The 15,696-nt window shown below is 44.4% G+C and overlaps 1 protein-coding gene across 4 annotated transcripts in view; it reads left to right on the top strand.

Annotated features, from left to right (window-relative positions):
- Positions 1–15,696, top strand: part of LOC106608923 (uncharacterized) — a 193,503-nt gene that overhangs the window by 104,969 nt on the left and 72,838 nt on the right. For all 4 annotated transcript variants that reach the window (XM_082977553.1, XM_014207144.3, XM_082977552.1 and 1 more), the window contains exon 4: positions 162–236. In XM_082977553.1, coding sequence (XP_082833679.1) covers positions 162–236 — 75 coding nt within the window. The remainder of the gene's footprint in view (positions 1–161; positions 237–15,696) is intronic.

Genomic DNA, 15,696 nt, shown 5'->3' with positions numbered 1-15,696 from the left:
GCTCAGTTGGTAGAGCATGTGGCTTGCATGGGGCTTGATTCCCACTAAGACCAACCATATGAAAATGTATTCCCGCCTCAAGTTGCTTTGGATAAAAGCGTCTGCTTAATGGCATACAGTACATAATGTAATACTAACGGTCTCTCTCTCTCTCTCTCCAGGGGACTACAGGAGAACCGTGTAATGGGTTGGACTGTAGTGGGGGATGCAATTGTAATCCAGAGAAAGGCAGCAGGGTAAGTCATGAATACATCTTTATTCTCTCTCCCTCTCACACATATTCACATCTGTGACCGACCGGCTCGATTCGGTCTTAAGTAGCAAAATTTGAAATTGTGTTTTTTACATTGGATAAAAATAGAGACTTGGATCTAGAAAATCATATATCATAGACTACAGTTGAGGAACAATGGGAAAGTAATTCTGCTTTGAAAGTTGATAAACTTGTAACCCCGCTTTTGAGGAAATGGCCCGTGAATGTTTTGGTACACCTGCTGGAGAGCTCTTCTTTGTCTACACCCATTCAGCATTGTTCACACACTCTTAAGCTTTAGCCCCACCCTTCTCTTTAAGGATTCACATGTGAGGCCATGTGCTAAACAGAGTGAGTATGGTAGTGTATTAAACAACCAACGATTTCAAGACTAAAGGCTGGTTTATACTACGTCTATCGACATGTCTGTAGAAAGTTGCCGCAGTCACATCATGAACATTCTATTGTCGTCCGACATGAAACTTGTCGTTGTCATTATGTAAAAGTATAAACACAAAAACAACAGGCTGCATGACATCAGCCTGCCTGGTCGTCCAAAATAGCATAAGTGGTGTATTTTAGCACCAATAAACCTATCCGTTTAAAAATGAATTCAGTATATGTCAATCTAGCAAACCAGGCAACTAAAAGCAACTTTCTAAACAATGTTTTGTCTCATTTCTAGCTTGTTAGCTAGCTAGCTAATGTCAAGTTAGCTGGCTAGAAAGTTCAAATAATGACCATATCATATAGCTGACAGCATCTTAACTTTAGCTAATTTGTATTCATTATTACAGGAAAATAAACTCACAACAATATCATTATTTACAAGTTAATGGCAAGCTAATTACAGAAAATAGCTTACGGTTGTGAGTGTGACGAAATAAAAGCAGGATATTCTACTGGAGAATTTTAGAACTTGGACACTGTCTCATTAGCCTAACGTTATATCCTTATTTGACTTTGTTGCAGGTCATGTTGTTCTTCACATTACCGTCTCTGGTAAACACACACTATATCAAATAAAATCTATGTGTATTTGTCACATGCACAGGATACAGAAGGTGTAAACGGTACAGTGAAATGGCTACTTGCATAGTGGATCTTTTGTTTAGACATGTTAGCTAGCTAAACAATTAATAATAATCCCAACTCATAACATTACTACCCTGCTTGAATATGCAGGTAGCTAAAGCTAACCAACTAGGTTCAATGTTAGCTAGCTAGCTAACATTAGGCTATAATTAGCAATGCAAATGGCTCTGAGATACAAATAATATTACTACATTGATCATACACGTAACGTTAGCTAGTGAGCCAGCCAGCTAGCGTTCTCTAGCTAGCTAACAGTACGCTTTAACTTACAATGAAAACAACTTTCTGACAAAATTAGAAGCGTATGATATAAGCAAATGTTGCTAGCTAGATTTTAATGGCAAATGAAAGTTCACATGTTCCAGAAGGCATTTCTGACAAAAAACACATTTTTATAAAATATTTATTTTTACGTTCGAATGCCTCTCGTGTGCAGTAGTGACGCACGACATACGCCTGAAAGTTAGTTTCCTGAAACGAGTCACACGATCAAATGTGTTCTTTTACAAAGTAAAAAGCAGACTTGGGTCAAATACTTTAAGTACTAGAAAGTAGTTGCGGTTCTTGCAAAACAAAGTCAGAAAACACATACTGTTGCATTGAAAGTCTGGTACAGTGCCTTGGGAAAGTATTCAGACTACTTGACTTTTTCCACATTTTGTTACGTTACAGCTTTATTCTAAAATTAATTAAATTGTTTTTTTCCCTCATCAATCTACACACAATACCCTATAATGATAACCAAAAAGAGGTTTTAATAATCTTTTGCGAATGTATTACAAATTAAAAACTGAAATATCACATTTACATAAGTATTCAGACCCTTTACTCAGTACTTTGTTGAAGCACCTTTGACAGCAGTTACAGCATCTTGGGTATGACGCTACAAGCTTGGCACACCTGTATTTGGGGAGTTTCGCCCATTCTTCTCTGCAGATCCTCTCAAGCTCTGTCAGGTTGGATGGGGAGCGTTGCTGCACAGCTATTTTCAGGTCTCTCCAAAGATGTTTGATCAGGTTCAAGTCCGGGCTCTGGCTGAGCAGTAGCGAGGCTATATATAGGTGGTACCGGTACAGAGTCAATGTGCGGTGGCACCGGTTAGTCGGGCTAATTGAGGTAAAATGTACATGTAGGTATAGTTAAAGTGACTATGCATAGATGACAAACAGAGAGTAGCAGCAGCGTAAAAGAGTGGGTTGGCAGGTGCGGGGTGGCGGGACACAATGCAAATAGTCCGGGTTGCCATTTGGTTACCTGTTCAGGAGTCTTATGGCTTGGGGGTGAACGCTGTTGAGAAGCCTTTTGGTCCGAGACTTGGCGCTCCGGTACCATTTGCCATGCGGTAGCAGAGAGAACAGTCTATGACTGGGGTGGCTGGGGTCTTTGACAATTTTTAGGGCCTTCCTCTGACACCGCCTGGTATAGGGATCCTGGATGGCAGGAAGCTTAGCCCCAGTGATGTACTGGGCCGTACGCACTACCCTCTGTAGTGCCTTGCGGTCAGAGGTCGAGCAGTTGCCATACCAGGCAGTGATGCAACCAGTCAGGATGCTCTTGATGTTGCAGCTGTAGAACCTTTTGAGGATCTGAGGACCCATGCAAAATCTTTTCAGTCTCCTGAGGGGGGAATAGGTTTTGTCGTGCCCTCTTCACGACTGTCTTGGTGTGTTTGGACCATGTTAGTTTGTTGGTGATGTGGACACCAAGGAACTTGAAGCTCTCAACCTGCTCCACTACAACCCTGTCGATGAGAATGTGGGTGTGCTCAGTCTTCCTTTTCCTGTAGCCCACAATCATCTCCTTTGTCTTGATTACGTTGAGGGATAGGTTACCTTAGTGTTCTTGGGCACAGGGACTATGGTGGTCTGCTTGAAACATGTTGGTATTACAGACACAATCAGGGACATGTTGAAAATGTCAGTGAAGACACCTGCCAGTTGGTCAGCACATGCCCGGAGCACACGTCCTGGTAATCCGTCTGGCCCAGCTGCCTTGTGAATGTTGACCTGTTTCAAGGTCTTACTCACGTCGGCTACGGAGAGCATGATCAGACAGTCGTCCGGAACAGCTGATGCTCTCATGTATACCTCAGTGTTTCTTGCCTTGAAGCGAGCATTAAAGTGATTGGGCTCGTCTGGTAGGCTCGTGTCACTGGGCAGCTCGCGGCTGTGCTTCCCTTTGTAGTCAATATTTTGCAGGACCTGCCACATCTGACAAGCGTCGGAGCCAGTGTAGTACGATTCAATTTTAGTCCTGTATTGGTGCTTTGCCTGTTTGATGGTTCGTCGGAGGGCATAGCAGGATTTCTTATAAGATGAAGCCACTCCTGCGTTGTCTTGGCTGTGTGCTTAGGGTCGTTGTCCTGTTGGACGGTGAACCTTCGCCCCAGTCTGCGGTACTGAGCGCACCGGAGCAGGTTTTCATCAAGGTTCTCTCTGTATTTTGCTCCGTTCATCTTTGCCTCGATCCTGACTAGCCTCTCAGTCCCTGCCGCTGAAAATCGTCCCCACAGCATGATGCTACCACCACCATGCTTCACTGTAGGGATGGTGCCAGGTTTCCTCCAGATGTGACGCTAGGCATTCAGGCCAAAGAGTTCAACCATGGTTTCATCAGACCAGAGAATCTTGTTTCTCATGGTCTGAGAGTCCTTTAGGTGCCTTTTGGCAAACTCCAAGCGGGCTGTCATGTGCCTTTTTACTGAGGAGTGGCTTCTGTCTGGCCACTCTACTGTAAAGGCCTGATTGGTGGAGTGCTGCAGAGATGGTTGTCCTTCTGGAAGTTTCTCCCATCTCCACAGAGGAACTCTAGAGCTCTGTCAGAGTGACCATTGGGTTCTTGGTCACCTCCCTGACCAAGGTCCTTCTCCCCCGATTCCTCAGTTTGGCTCGGCGGCCAGCTCTAGGAAGAGCCTTGGTGGTTCCAAACTTCTTTCATTTAAGAATGATGGAGGCCACTGTGTTCTTGGGTACCTTCAATGCTGCAGAAATTTTTTGGTGCCCTTCCCCAGATCTGTGCCGTGACACAATCCTGTCTCAGAGCTCTATGGGCAATTCCTTCCACCTCATGGCTTGGTTTTTGCTCTGACATGCACCATGAACTGTGGGACCTTATATAGACAGGTGCGTGTCTTTCCAAATCATGTCCAATCAATTGAATTTACCACAGGTGGACTCCAAGTTGTAGAAACATCTCAAGGATGATCAATGGAAACAGGTCACTTGAGTTCAATTTCGAGTCTTATAGCAAAGGGTCTGAATACTTATGTAAATAATACATTTAAAAAAAACTGTTTTCGCTTTGTTATTATGGGGTATTGTGTGTAGATTGCTGAGGATTTTTTAAAACTTGAATCCATTTTAGAATAAGGCCGTAACGTAACGAAAAGTGAAAAAAGTCAAGGGGTCTGAATACTTTCCAAAGGCATACTCTCAGTAAAATGTAGAGTTCTGGACTGTTACAGGAGTTGAGGCCTAATACGACAGTGGTTGTTAAAACTGTGCCTTGTCATTCTTTACCACAACCAATGGGGTAAGAAAAGGTACAAAGTCTAAATGTTGTAGTCACCTTCGGAAATGACAGCTTTGGTCAAATGACATGTTTTTCTTCTCCAACAAACCTAAACATTAGTTTTATTGAGAAAAGTTATTGTTGCAGTGTTGGTCACGTATTAACAGTACATTTTACATTTCAGTCATTTAGCAGCCGCTTTTATCCAGAGCGACTTACAGTTAGTGCATTCAAACAGTTAGTGCATTCATCATTCCTTCCTCAGTAAAGTAGCTATCAGCAAAATCGGTGCTAGTGAGAAAAGAAAGTGAAAGGGTTCTTTTCAAGAAAAGCAAAGGTGTTATGAATGTAATATATTTTGTGTTTTTTTGTTGTTGTCAGATGCACGCACATACACACATGCATACACACTTCAACTCTCCTTTAAAAGCGTGCCTACGCACTAATATCAAACTTCTTTTGTTTTAATATCTTATTTAGATCTTATTTAGATCCCTCAAGCACCAACTGACCATTATAATTCCTGAGCGTAAACGAATCAGTCATTCGACAAAGATAGACATTAGCCAGACATGTTTTGCACACTTACGCAGATTATTACTTTAATACTCTAAGAAAAATATCCTCTGCTGTTGCTGCAGTGATGGCTGGTTTATTGTATCTTCTGTCCTCATCTCCACAGTATATAGGAGAGTCCAAGCTCAACAGGTCCTAACAATACCTGTCTAGCTGTGTTCAGCCCTTTGCTGAAGTTGATACCTGCAGGCTAGGAATAGTCATAGTCAATTACCGTACCTGTCCCTGATCTGAGAGAATTAGACACAAACACACACACACACACAGTGCACACACACATACGTGTGCTCGAGGACTCACGCACGCACTCACACACACACTATCCCTGCTTCTCACCTGAAGCCACTTGATAACCTTTTACCAACGTGGTCTCATGCAGTGACAATGCCCAGGCTTGACAAATCTGGATGCTGGCCAACAGGGATGTTTCCCTGGGTTCTGGGCTAGGCAGGTCTAGATGTTGGCAAACAGAGATGTTACCCTGTGTTTCTCCCTAAGGCCTGACAGTGGCTCCTTTACCTGCTCTGGCCTCGCTCCAAGCCACTGTTTGTTCTGTCCTGCTACAGCTCCACACCTTGTAGAGTCTGTCTGTCTGTGTCTGTCTGTGTGTGCCAGCGATCACTCCCAAATTCTAAATGCCAGGGGGAGGAACACTAGTGAACCCATGCCCCACCCCTATCTATTATCCCTCCCCTCGCCCTTCACCCCTACCTACACCCCTTCCCCCTCGCCCCCTAACAAAACATGACCAGATCATGTCCCCGAATCCCTTTATGTGCGTCTCAAATGGCACCCTATTCTCTACGCAGCGCACTAAGCTTGACCAGAGCTCTATAGAACCTGGTCAAAAGAGGTGTACTGCATAGGGAATAGAGTGCCATTTGGGACTCAAGCCTACAACCTCACCTCGCCCTCTTGCCAACAATAATTGTTTTGATACGGGGAGGGGATAAACAAACAAATAGAAACAACGACGTCTGTTTTACGATGGGCTGATTTATGATCGGATGAATAGAAGAAAGGAACGTGAAATGTTTAGCATGACGTCTAGCGCGTGCTAACTGCTGCTAATGTGTGTGACGCTAAGGAGGCCCTATTCCCACTACGAGATATGAAGGAGAGTCTGAGGAGCCAGGTGGTCGAAAGAGAATTCTACTTTTCAATTCACATTACATCCTTTCCGGACCTTCCGTTGTCTGCTGATAAAAACATTTACAGCAAGAAATATAACCCTTGTAATGAAACGGAAATGTAACCATTTTGAATGATTGGACAGGAATTTAGCCTGTAAAAATGATTGTTGAGAATTTTCTTCCACATTCTCGGGTCCGCAGCTCAACTGTACAGTAAATATCGCAGTAGCCACTAGCCAGTAAGCACAAACTATTTAACAATCCGAGCAACTTAATCCTTAAACATATTACAATTTTTAATAATGCAGCCAAACCATATTACACTCTTGAATAATGCTAAAATCCACAAGCATGTGCAGAAAATTAAAGAGTTTATTTTCTCGTCCGTACACAGTAAATTAGCTGATAATACAGCTATTAGACTCAGTGCAGTCAAGCACAAAAACAAAACACTGTTGAGATTTAAAGCTACGGCAACAATTTCAGAATGTAACAGGCTGCTACTATTATTTCAGGTAAAAACGTAATAAAACAAGTCAATTTTTGTTGTTGTTGAAAATGACTACATTTCAGCTGTTTCAATTCCATTCCGTCCTCCCCTCAGTAGCCTCCGCTGTTCCGGAGGTAGCGGTCGAGACATGACAAGTTCACAGCGTATGTGTAGCCGAGGGTATTTTTTAACGAAACGTCTAGTAAGTTAGGGGGGAGGATATAGCGTTGTAAAATAGCACGGTATGGGTTCACAACGGCGTAGTACTGACAGCTACTGTCTACCGCAGAAAAGAACCATGTCCTTACCTCGTAGACCACTCAGCTGTCATGTCGCAGGAGCGGTCAGCTAGAAGGGCTCATACCCTCACGTTATCACTCGGCTTCTTACCCCACACAGCGAATAAACAAGTTCAAGAATAGGATAAGGAACTGGTGATGGAGTGAAAGAATAATGGAAGGAACATGAGGATGCGGTGATCCATCCTTCCCTGTGGCTCAGTTGGTAGAGCATGGTGTTTGCAACGCCAGGGTTCTGGGCTCGATTCCCATGGGGGGCCAGTACAAAAAATAATGGAAAAAAAATGCATGAAATGAAATGTATGTATTCACCACTGTAAGTCGCTCTGGATAAGAGCGTCTGCTAAAATGACTAAAATGTAAATGAAAGTGGAGTGGAGACTTCCATCCTGACTCATGTCCTCCGGAAAGATGCTCTAGACACCTCTCGTGCCAAAACGTTTGTGATGGTCTGATGTGGTGTGTACAGATTTAGATGAGTCAGATAGGTTAACCTCTCAGGGAGGCTGTTTTCTACGCCTCAAGCCTCATTCAGACCTTCTCCCTTTGCCGAAGCGGATTATTTATCATTGCCAGTGTCAGTATCACACCCATGATGTATCACGCTGATGTTTTCAACAATGGATGTAAGGTTTAGTCATTAGGTATGGCTACAGGACAGAACATTGAATTATATGGTCAAGTTCAATAACATGAGTCATTATCTGTGGATTTGACACTTGCAGACATGGTCCAAAGAAACATTGTAGAAACATATATTGCAAAAGTATTTCCAATTAATTTGGCAGAATACCCACCTCCAGTTAGAACAAGCTGTTTAGCCCACGGGACAGAGAAAATGTACTTCTCTCTCTGTGTCCCTGTCTATCTCTCTATCTCCCTCTCCTCCCCTCTCCCTCTCACCCCCCCCCCCCCCCCCCTTTGATTCTCTGTTTAGTCTACTCTGACTGAGTGCACCTTTAGATCAGTTTTGCCTCTTGCCTTGATCTACCTGGTTGTTTATTCTGTGAAGTGCAGTTATAATTCTATTGGCCAGCTAAAAGGCTCCACACACACTCGTTGTTTTTCTAATCCACTAAATAGCTTTTATGTTGTCAGATGAACTGATATCAAAGTTAATAGTTTTAGCTTCGCCAGTGAGCTGCAAACATCTCACACTCTCTCTGGTTGGCTCAGTTGGCTCAGACCTACAGTAGGTGTGCTGAACAGCTGTCGGTGTGTGTGTGTGTGTGTGTGTGTGTTTGTGTGTCTATGTCCACGTCTGTGTCTATTCCAACGTAACCTCCAGAGATTGATTTGGGTTGGTCTATACACTACGTGTGTATGCATTAGCCCCCTTGTCCATGTCTGTGCCTCAGCTCCCTAGCGGCTTTCAGCAGTCTGACATACTAGTCTTACCAGCACAAGGACCTACTTACTACCTCTATGGTACCCAGTCTGTATCCAAACAACAATTACCTAGGGGCTGTCTGAGGCAGTACACACACAGTGTGGCTGCAGCCTACACTTACACAGCCACACGGATAGAGGCCTTGCAGCAAATAACATAGCGGCGACTATATTACGCTCCACACACACACACTCCTATTGTTTAACGCTAACCCTAAGTGGAGGGTGTTGGTTTGTCTCTGCTCAGTTTTCTCCTGTACTAAAGGCACGTTTTGAGGTATTTGTCTAAACCACAGATCTAGGATCAGATAAGACTACCACAGACTTCAACCACACAAAAAAAAAGACATGAGATCAGTTTAGGCGGAAATTTAGAAGCACACTTGAGGTAGACGTAGGTATTTAAATCTGATTAAAATCACCTGAATCATAACCTTAACCACAAGCAAAACTTGCGCTGGAAGCATGTTTGAGTGGAGGTTTGTCTTCTAATCTACTGATATAGGATCAGATTAGCCTACCATTATAATAACCATAACCATAAGGGGATGAAATGCCAAACCGACATAAGATCAGTATCTAAGTCCTACAGAGTATCATCCTATTCCCCTATTCCATTGGAAGCTATTAACCACATATCTAGGATCAGATCAGCCTACCAACCAATAAACCGTAAGTGGGGATCAGTGTCTCAGGCAAAAGACATCCTACCTCTACCTCAACCATCCATCCTACTCTCTTAGGAAAAAAAGGGTTCCAAAAGGGTTCTTTGGCTGTCCCCATAAGATAACCCCTTTTGGTTCCAGGTAGAACCCCTTTTTGGGTTCCAAGTAGAACCCCTTTTTGGGTTCCAGGTAGAACCTATGTTACACCCTTTGTGGAAAGGGTTGGAATCCAAAAGGGTTCTACCTGGAACCAAAAGGGTTCTACCTAGAATCAAAAAGGGTTCTCATATCGGGACAGCCGAAGAACCCTTCTAGGCTGTAGTTATTTGCTTTTTTTCTAAGAGTGTACACATCGCTTAGCCATCTCGGCCCAAGTTACACCCTCCAAAATGGACACCGTGCCAGCTGCATTATGTCATTCTCCATGTACATTTCCACCTCCACCCTTTGTCTTAGCTGTCTCTGAATCAATGATGCCATACAATACCAGGACGGCACCATCGAGTGATTTCTAATCAGATTATTAACTATAAACGCCTTAATGTAATAAATAATACTGTGACATATTGGAACATGTCCATTTAGAGTCTAGGCTCAGAGGATGATCAGCTGGCAGGGAAACGTATAGACAATAACATCTGTGATAAATGTATACACTGTTGGACCATAAATCTGGAGATGGGACACACACTGATACATACAGATACAGCCCCCCATCTCAGCCCGATCTCTCTCCTAGGCCTATCTACAAGCCTAACCCTTAGCCTCTATCCATAGGGGGGGAAAAGCCTCTTACACATGGACACACCAGCAGAGTGGAAGGACTTAGAGTCCTGTAGTTCCTCGAGAGAGAGAGAGAGAGAGGGGGGGGAGGGAAGAGAGAGAGAGAGAACAATAACATCCGTTTCCACCAGAGGTGAGAGGTCACGGAGGGACAACAGGATGCTTTGTGTTAAGCATTGCTAACATCAACACCAGGCTTTTATCTGCTTAGGGCCTCGGGCCCCAAGGGACCACACCAAGACCCAGGGCCCTGAAACATATGTCTTCACTTTGGGGAAGAAAGAGAGAGAGAGAGACAGAGAGACAGAGAGAGGGAGAGAAAGGGAGAGGTAGGAAATTAAACAATGCAAAGCTGTGTGGATTTGAGATCATCAAAGCCTTGTGGCCTTAGTGCTTCTTTAGTCAAAATCAGTTGCTGATCTTTTACAAATACACAGAGGATCAGTGTAATAGAATGTGTATAGTTGTTACTCTAAAAGTCTTTAAGAGATTAAGCTTACTTCTGCACAGAGCCAGTAGGGGGTTAGGCAGGAGAGGATAGTGAGCTCCCTCTTCCCCTCTCCCCCTCTTTCTCTATCTTCCTCTGTCCCTCTTGGGCCCCTCGATGAAAGAGTACGTCACTGAACCTCCTGCTTGACCGAATTCCTTACCTTAATCTTATCTCAGAGAGGGAGGGAGAGATGGAGAGGCAGACAGATAAAGAGACCGATGGGGAGGAGGAGATGAGAGGAGGGGATGGAGGCGGTAGTGATGATGCTGACGAGCAGATGGAGGGTCTTCTAGACAGACACACACACACACACACACACACACACACACACATTGTGACTCTGATTGCACACTGAGCAGATCAGAGCTGGCGCTATGAGAACTCTTTGAGCACACTGCTCTCTCCCTCTCTCTCCCTCTTCCTATCTCTCCCTCTCCCTCTTTCTCACTTCATCTCTCTCCAAATGTTTTCGAATGTGTTGTTTTTGTCATTATTAGCGGTGTCTACGTTTTGCTGACTGGCCTCCAACTCACAGTCCCGTGTTGAACGCCAAGAGAGAGAGAGTGTGTGTGTGTGTGTGTGTGTGTGTGTGTGTGTGTGGTGTGTGTGTGTGTGTGTGTGTGTGTGTGTGTGTGTGTGTGTGTGTGTGTGTGTGTGTGTGTGTGTGTGTGTGTGTGTGTGTGTGTGTGTGTGTGTGTGTGGTGTGTGTGTGTGTGTGTGTGTGCGCGCGCGTACACTAGCCCACTACCTCTGCAAGAACCTGCGGGCCTCAAGCCTTCTCTCTGAAAAGCATTTTTCTGTTTTATCAGTTCATGATCCACCTCTTCTAACCCAAGTAGAACCTCTAGTTCAGTCTAAACATGAACTAAAGGTTTGTTTAGGCTTACAGCAGGTTGACCTAAACACGTACACACCCGCATACCATGAGACGCGCGCACACACACTGATAAATTATGGATGTATAGAATTCTAGCAACTTTTTACCTCCCACAGAGTTGGTCAGACCTACAAACAACGTTCTTGCAAAGACACAAACACAGACACAAACAGGCTCAGGATGTTTATCAGTTCATCATAACATAGACAAATTGGTGATGATGATAGTGTGTTAGGTGGGTATGGGGTTTTCCATTCCTTTTAGTCAACTAGCCTTCTTAAAAAAAAAAGTTTGCTTCAGAGTAAACTCTGTGACTTTTCTACTTTGTTTCGGCCAAGCGGGTAAATGTAGCTTACATTCCTAAACATTCATCCTCTGTACAGTGAGTAGGTCAAGGACACTTTGACGTTCTAGTGCCCAGGCAGGACCAACTCTCACCCATTTTTATTTGTAGTTTTTTACCCTTATTTTACCAGGTAAGTTGACTGAGAACACATTCTCAGTTACAGGGGAGAGGAGGAGGAGGATGAATGAGCCATTTGGAAGCTGATGATGATTAGGTGGCCATGATGGTATGAGGGCCAGATTGGGAATTTAGCCAGGACACCGGGGTTAACACCCCTACTCTTACGGTAAGTGCCATGGGATCTTTAGTGACCACAGAGAGTCAGGACACCCGTTTAACATCCCATCCTAAAAACTGTACTTACAGGTCAGGCGTTCTAAACTTCAGGAGGACTAACTTTGACCTGCAACACACCTCTCTCTCTCTCTCTCTCTCTCTCTCTCTCTCTCTCTCTCTCTCTCCTCTCTCTCTCTCTCTCTCCTTCTTATCTGCCATCCTCCCTGACTCCCTCCCTTCTCCTCTCCCCTCATGTCCTATCTGACCTTTAACCCCTAGTAGACTGCTGGTCTGTCCGGGCAGGTGTATGGTGGGGTGATAAGCGGTCACCACGACGACGCTGGTCATTAAACTAGAGACAGACAATAGCCGTCTGACAACCTCTCGCTAACCCTTCATTATCCCTCATTCCCTCCCTCCTTTCCCTCCTTCCCGTCGTCTTTTCACTCACTATACCCTTCACCCGCTTTCGTTTTGTTTTTCAAGTTCAAAGGCGAGAGAGAGAGAGAGAGAGAGAGAGAGAGAGAGAGAGAGAGAGAGAGAGAGAGAGAGAGAGAGAGAGAGAGAGAGAGAGAGAGAGAGAGAGAGAGAGAGAGAGAGAGAGAGAGAGAGAGAGAGAGAGAGAGAGAGAGAGAGAGAGAGAGAGAGAGAGAGAGAGAGAGAGAGAGAGGAGAGAGAGAGAGAGAGAGAGAGAGAGAGAGAGAGAGAGAGAGAGAGAGAGAGAGAGAGATGAGAGAGAGAGAGAGAGAGAGAGAGAGAGAGTCAGATTTTAAAAGCCAGTATTGAAGTTATGGTCACCATAGATCAAGTTCTTGTGTCTTGAGTTATTTTCTCCGTATGTGGCATTTCAATGCATTACACTGCCCCCTTCTGGTGAATTCTGTCTCATCCTGACTTAGAACACAGAAGTGCTGATTTGGGATCAAGGAAAAGAGCGACCTGATCCTTGATCAGCACTCTTACTCTGAGACTCTTGATACACATCTATAGCTTTGTTCTCATTTCAGAACCTATTTCTGCATTCTTACTGTAGAACCCTCAGAATCTTGGTTACATGTGTCACACTCAATTACGTCCTATACGATCCCCTTCATATGAACTGAAATACAATGTTTTCATACCACTATTAGAAGGTCCGTAGAGGGGACATATGGATTTAATAATAAACATATCAAAGAACTGATCTGATCTACGATGATGGTGATCGCCACCATGATGAGAACCACTTTATAAATGATGAAATGAATACAAATATTTGTTGCTGTTTTATTACATTTTTTCATTCTTTTCTGTTTATTATTCTCTCTTTTCTTCAGCAAGGACGTGACTGCCTGGGACTCTGTTATACAACATCTATTAACCATCTATTGACTCTCATGTCAAAGCCCAAATCAAGTCCCAGTCTCAATTGTGTGTGTGTGTGTGTTCGTGTCTACACGTGAGAACACATAGACATTTATCCAGACCTCCAGTGTGATTACTTCTAGAAGTTATAGCATCTAATTTAATCTGTAAGTGTACAATCATTTATGCAATTTTCCCCTTTCCACAAAGACTACCCCTGCCCTATTTGGCATCAAACTACTCAACCCGTTTCTCTCCAATGAAAGGATGTGTTAGGCATGTAGGAGCACATTCCAGTTGATACATAAAAAGGCTTCTGAGGTGCCCTCCCACCTTTTGTACCAGTGTGTTTGTGTAACTAGACCCATGTTTCTGTACGGACAGGATATGAGGCATGTAAGTTAGTGAAAGAATAGGTTACGTGTATTCAAATCAAATCAAATGTATTTATATAGCCCTTCTTACAATCAGCTGATATCTCAAAGTGCTGTACAGAAACCCAGCCTAAAACCCCAAACAGCAAGCAATGCAGGTGTAGAAGCAATAAGGTGCACATCCTACTTCATCGAACTAAAAGACTTAGATGAAATCACCTGAAGTCTCCTTCTCAAATCAAATCACATTTTATTAGTCACCATGCGCCGAATACAACAGGTGTAGACCTTACAGTGAAATGCTTACTTACGAGCCCCTAACCAACAATGCAGTTAAACAAAATATGGATAAGAATAAGAAATAAAGGTAACAAGTAACAGCAGCAGTAAAATAACAATAGCGAGACTATACACGGGGGGGTACCGGTACAGAGTCAATGTGCAGGGGCACCGGTTAGTTGAGGTAATATGTACATGTAGGTAGAGTTATTAAAGTGGCTGTTTAGGAGCCTCTTGGTCCTAGACTTGGCGCTCTGGTACCACTTGCCATAGCAGTAGCAGAGAGAACAGTCTATGACCAGGGTGGCTGGAGTCTTTGGCAATTTTTAGGGCCTTCCTCTAACATCACCTGGTATAGAGGTCCTGGATGGCAGGAAGTTTGGCCCAGTGATGTACTGGGCCGTTCGCACTACCCTCTGTAGTGCCTTGCGGTCGGAGGCCGAGCAGTTGCCATACCAGGCAGGGATGCAACCAGTCAGGATGCTGTCGATGGGGCAGCTCTAGAACCTTTTGAGGATCTGAGGACCCATGCCAAACCTTTTCAGTCTCTCTGAGGGGGAATAGGTTTTTGTCGTGCCCTCTTCACAACTGTCTTGGTGTGCTTGGGCCATGTTAGTTTGTTGGTGATGTGGACACCAAGGAACTTGAAGCTCTCAACCTGCTCCACTACAGCCCCGTCGATGAGAATGGGGGCGTGCTCTGTCCTCCTTTTCCTGTAGTCCACAATCATCTCCTTTGTCTTGATCATGTTGAGGGAGAGGTTGTGGTCCTTGCACCACACGATCAGGTATCTGACCTCCTCCCTATAGGCTGTCTCATCGTTGTCGGTGATCAGGCCTACCACTGTTGTGTCATCAGCAAACTTAATGATGGTGTTGGAGTCGTGCCTGGCCATGCAGTCATGAGTGAACAGGAATTATAGGAGGGGACTAAGAACGCACCCCTGAGGGGCCCCCGTGTTAAGGATTAGCGTGGGGGAGGTGTTGTTACCTACCCTTACCACCTGGGGGTGGCACGTCAGGAAGTCCAGGATCCAGTTGCAGAGGGAGGTGTTTAGTCCCAGTGTCCTTAGCTTAGTGATGAGCTTTGAGGGCACTATGGTGCTGAACGCTGAGCTGTAATCAATGAATTGCATTCTCACATAGGTGTTCCTTTTGTCCAGGAGGGAAAGGGCAGTGTGGAGTGCAATTGCATCATCTGTGGATCTGTTGGTGCGGTATGCTAATTGGAGTGGGTCTAGGGTTTCTGGGATAATGGTGTTGATGTGAGCCATGACCAGCCTTTCTTAGGCAAAGGCACTATGGTGGTCTGCTTAAAAAATATTGGTATTACAGACTCGGAAAGGGAGAGGTTGAAAATGTCAGTGAAGACATTTGCAAGTTGGTCAGCGCATGCTCAACGTCCTGGTAATCCATCCGGCCCTTGGTCTTGTGAATGTTGAGCTGATTAAAGGTCTTACTCACAAAGGCTGCGGAGAGCGTGATCATACAGTCTTCCGGAACAGCTGGTGCTCTCAT

The sequence above is a fragment of the Salmo salar genome, chromosome 07, assembly GCF_965601325.2.
Source record: "Salmo salar chromosome 07, fSalSal1, whole genome shotgun sequence".
In the NCBI taxonomy this organism is placed as follows: domain Eukaryota; kingdom Metazoa; phylum Chordata; class Actinopteri; order Salmoniformes; family Salmonidae; genus Salmo; species Salmo salar.
This window is presented reverse-complemented; position numbering and strand designations above follow the sequence as displayed.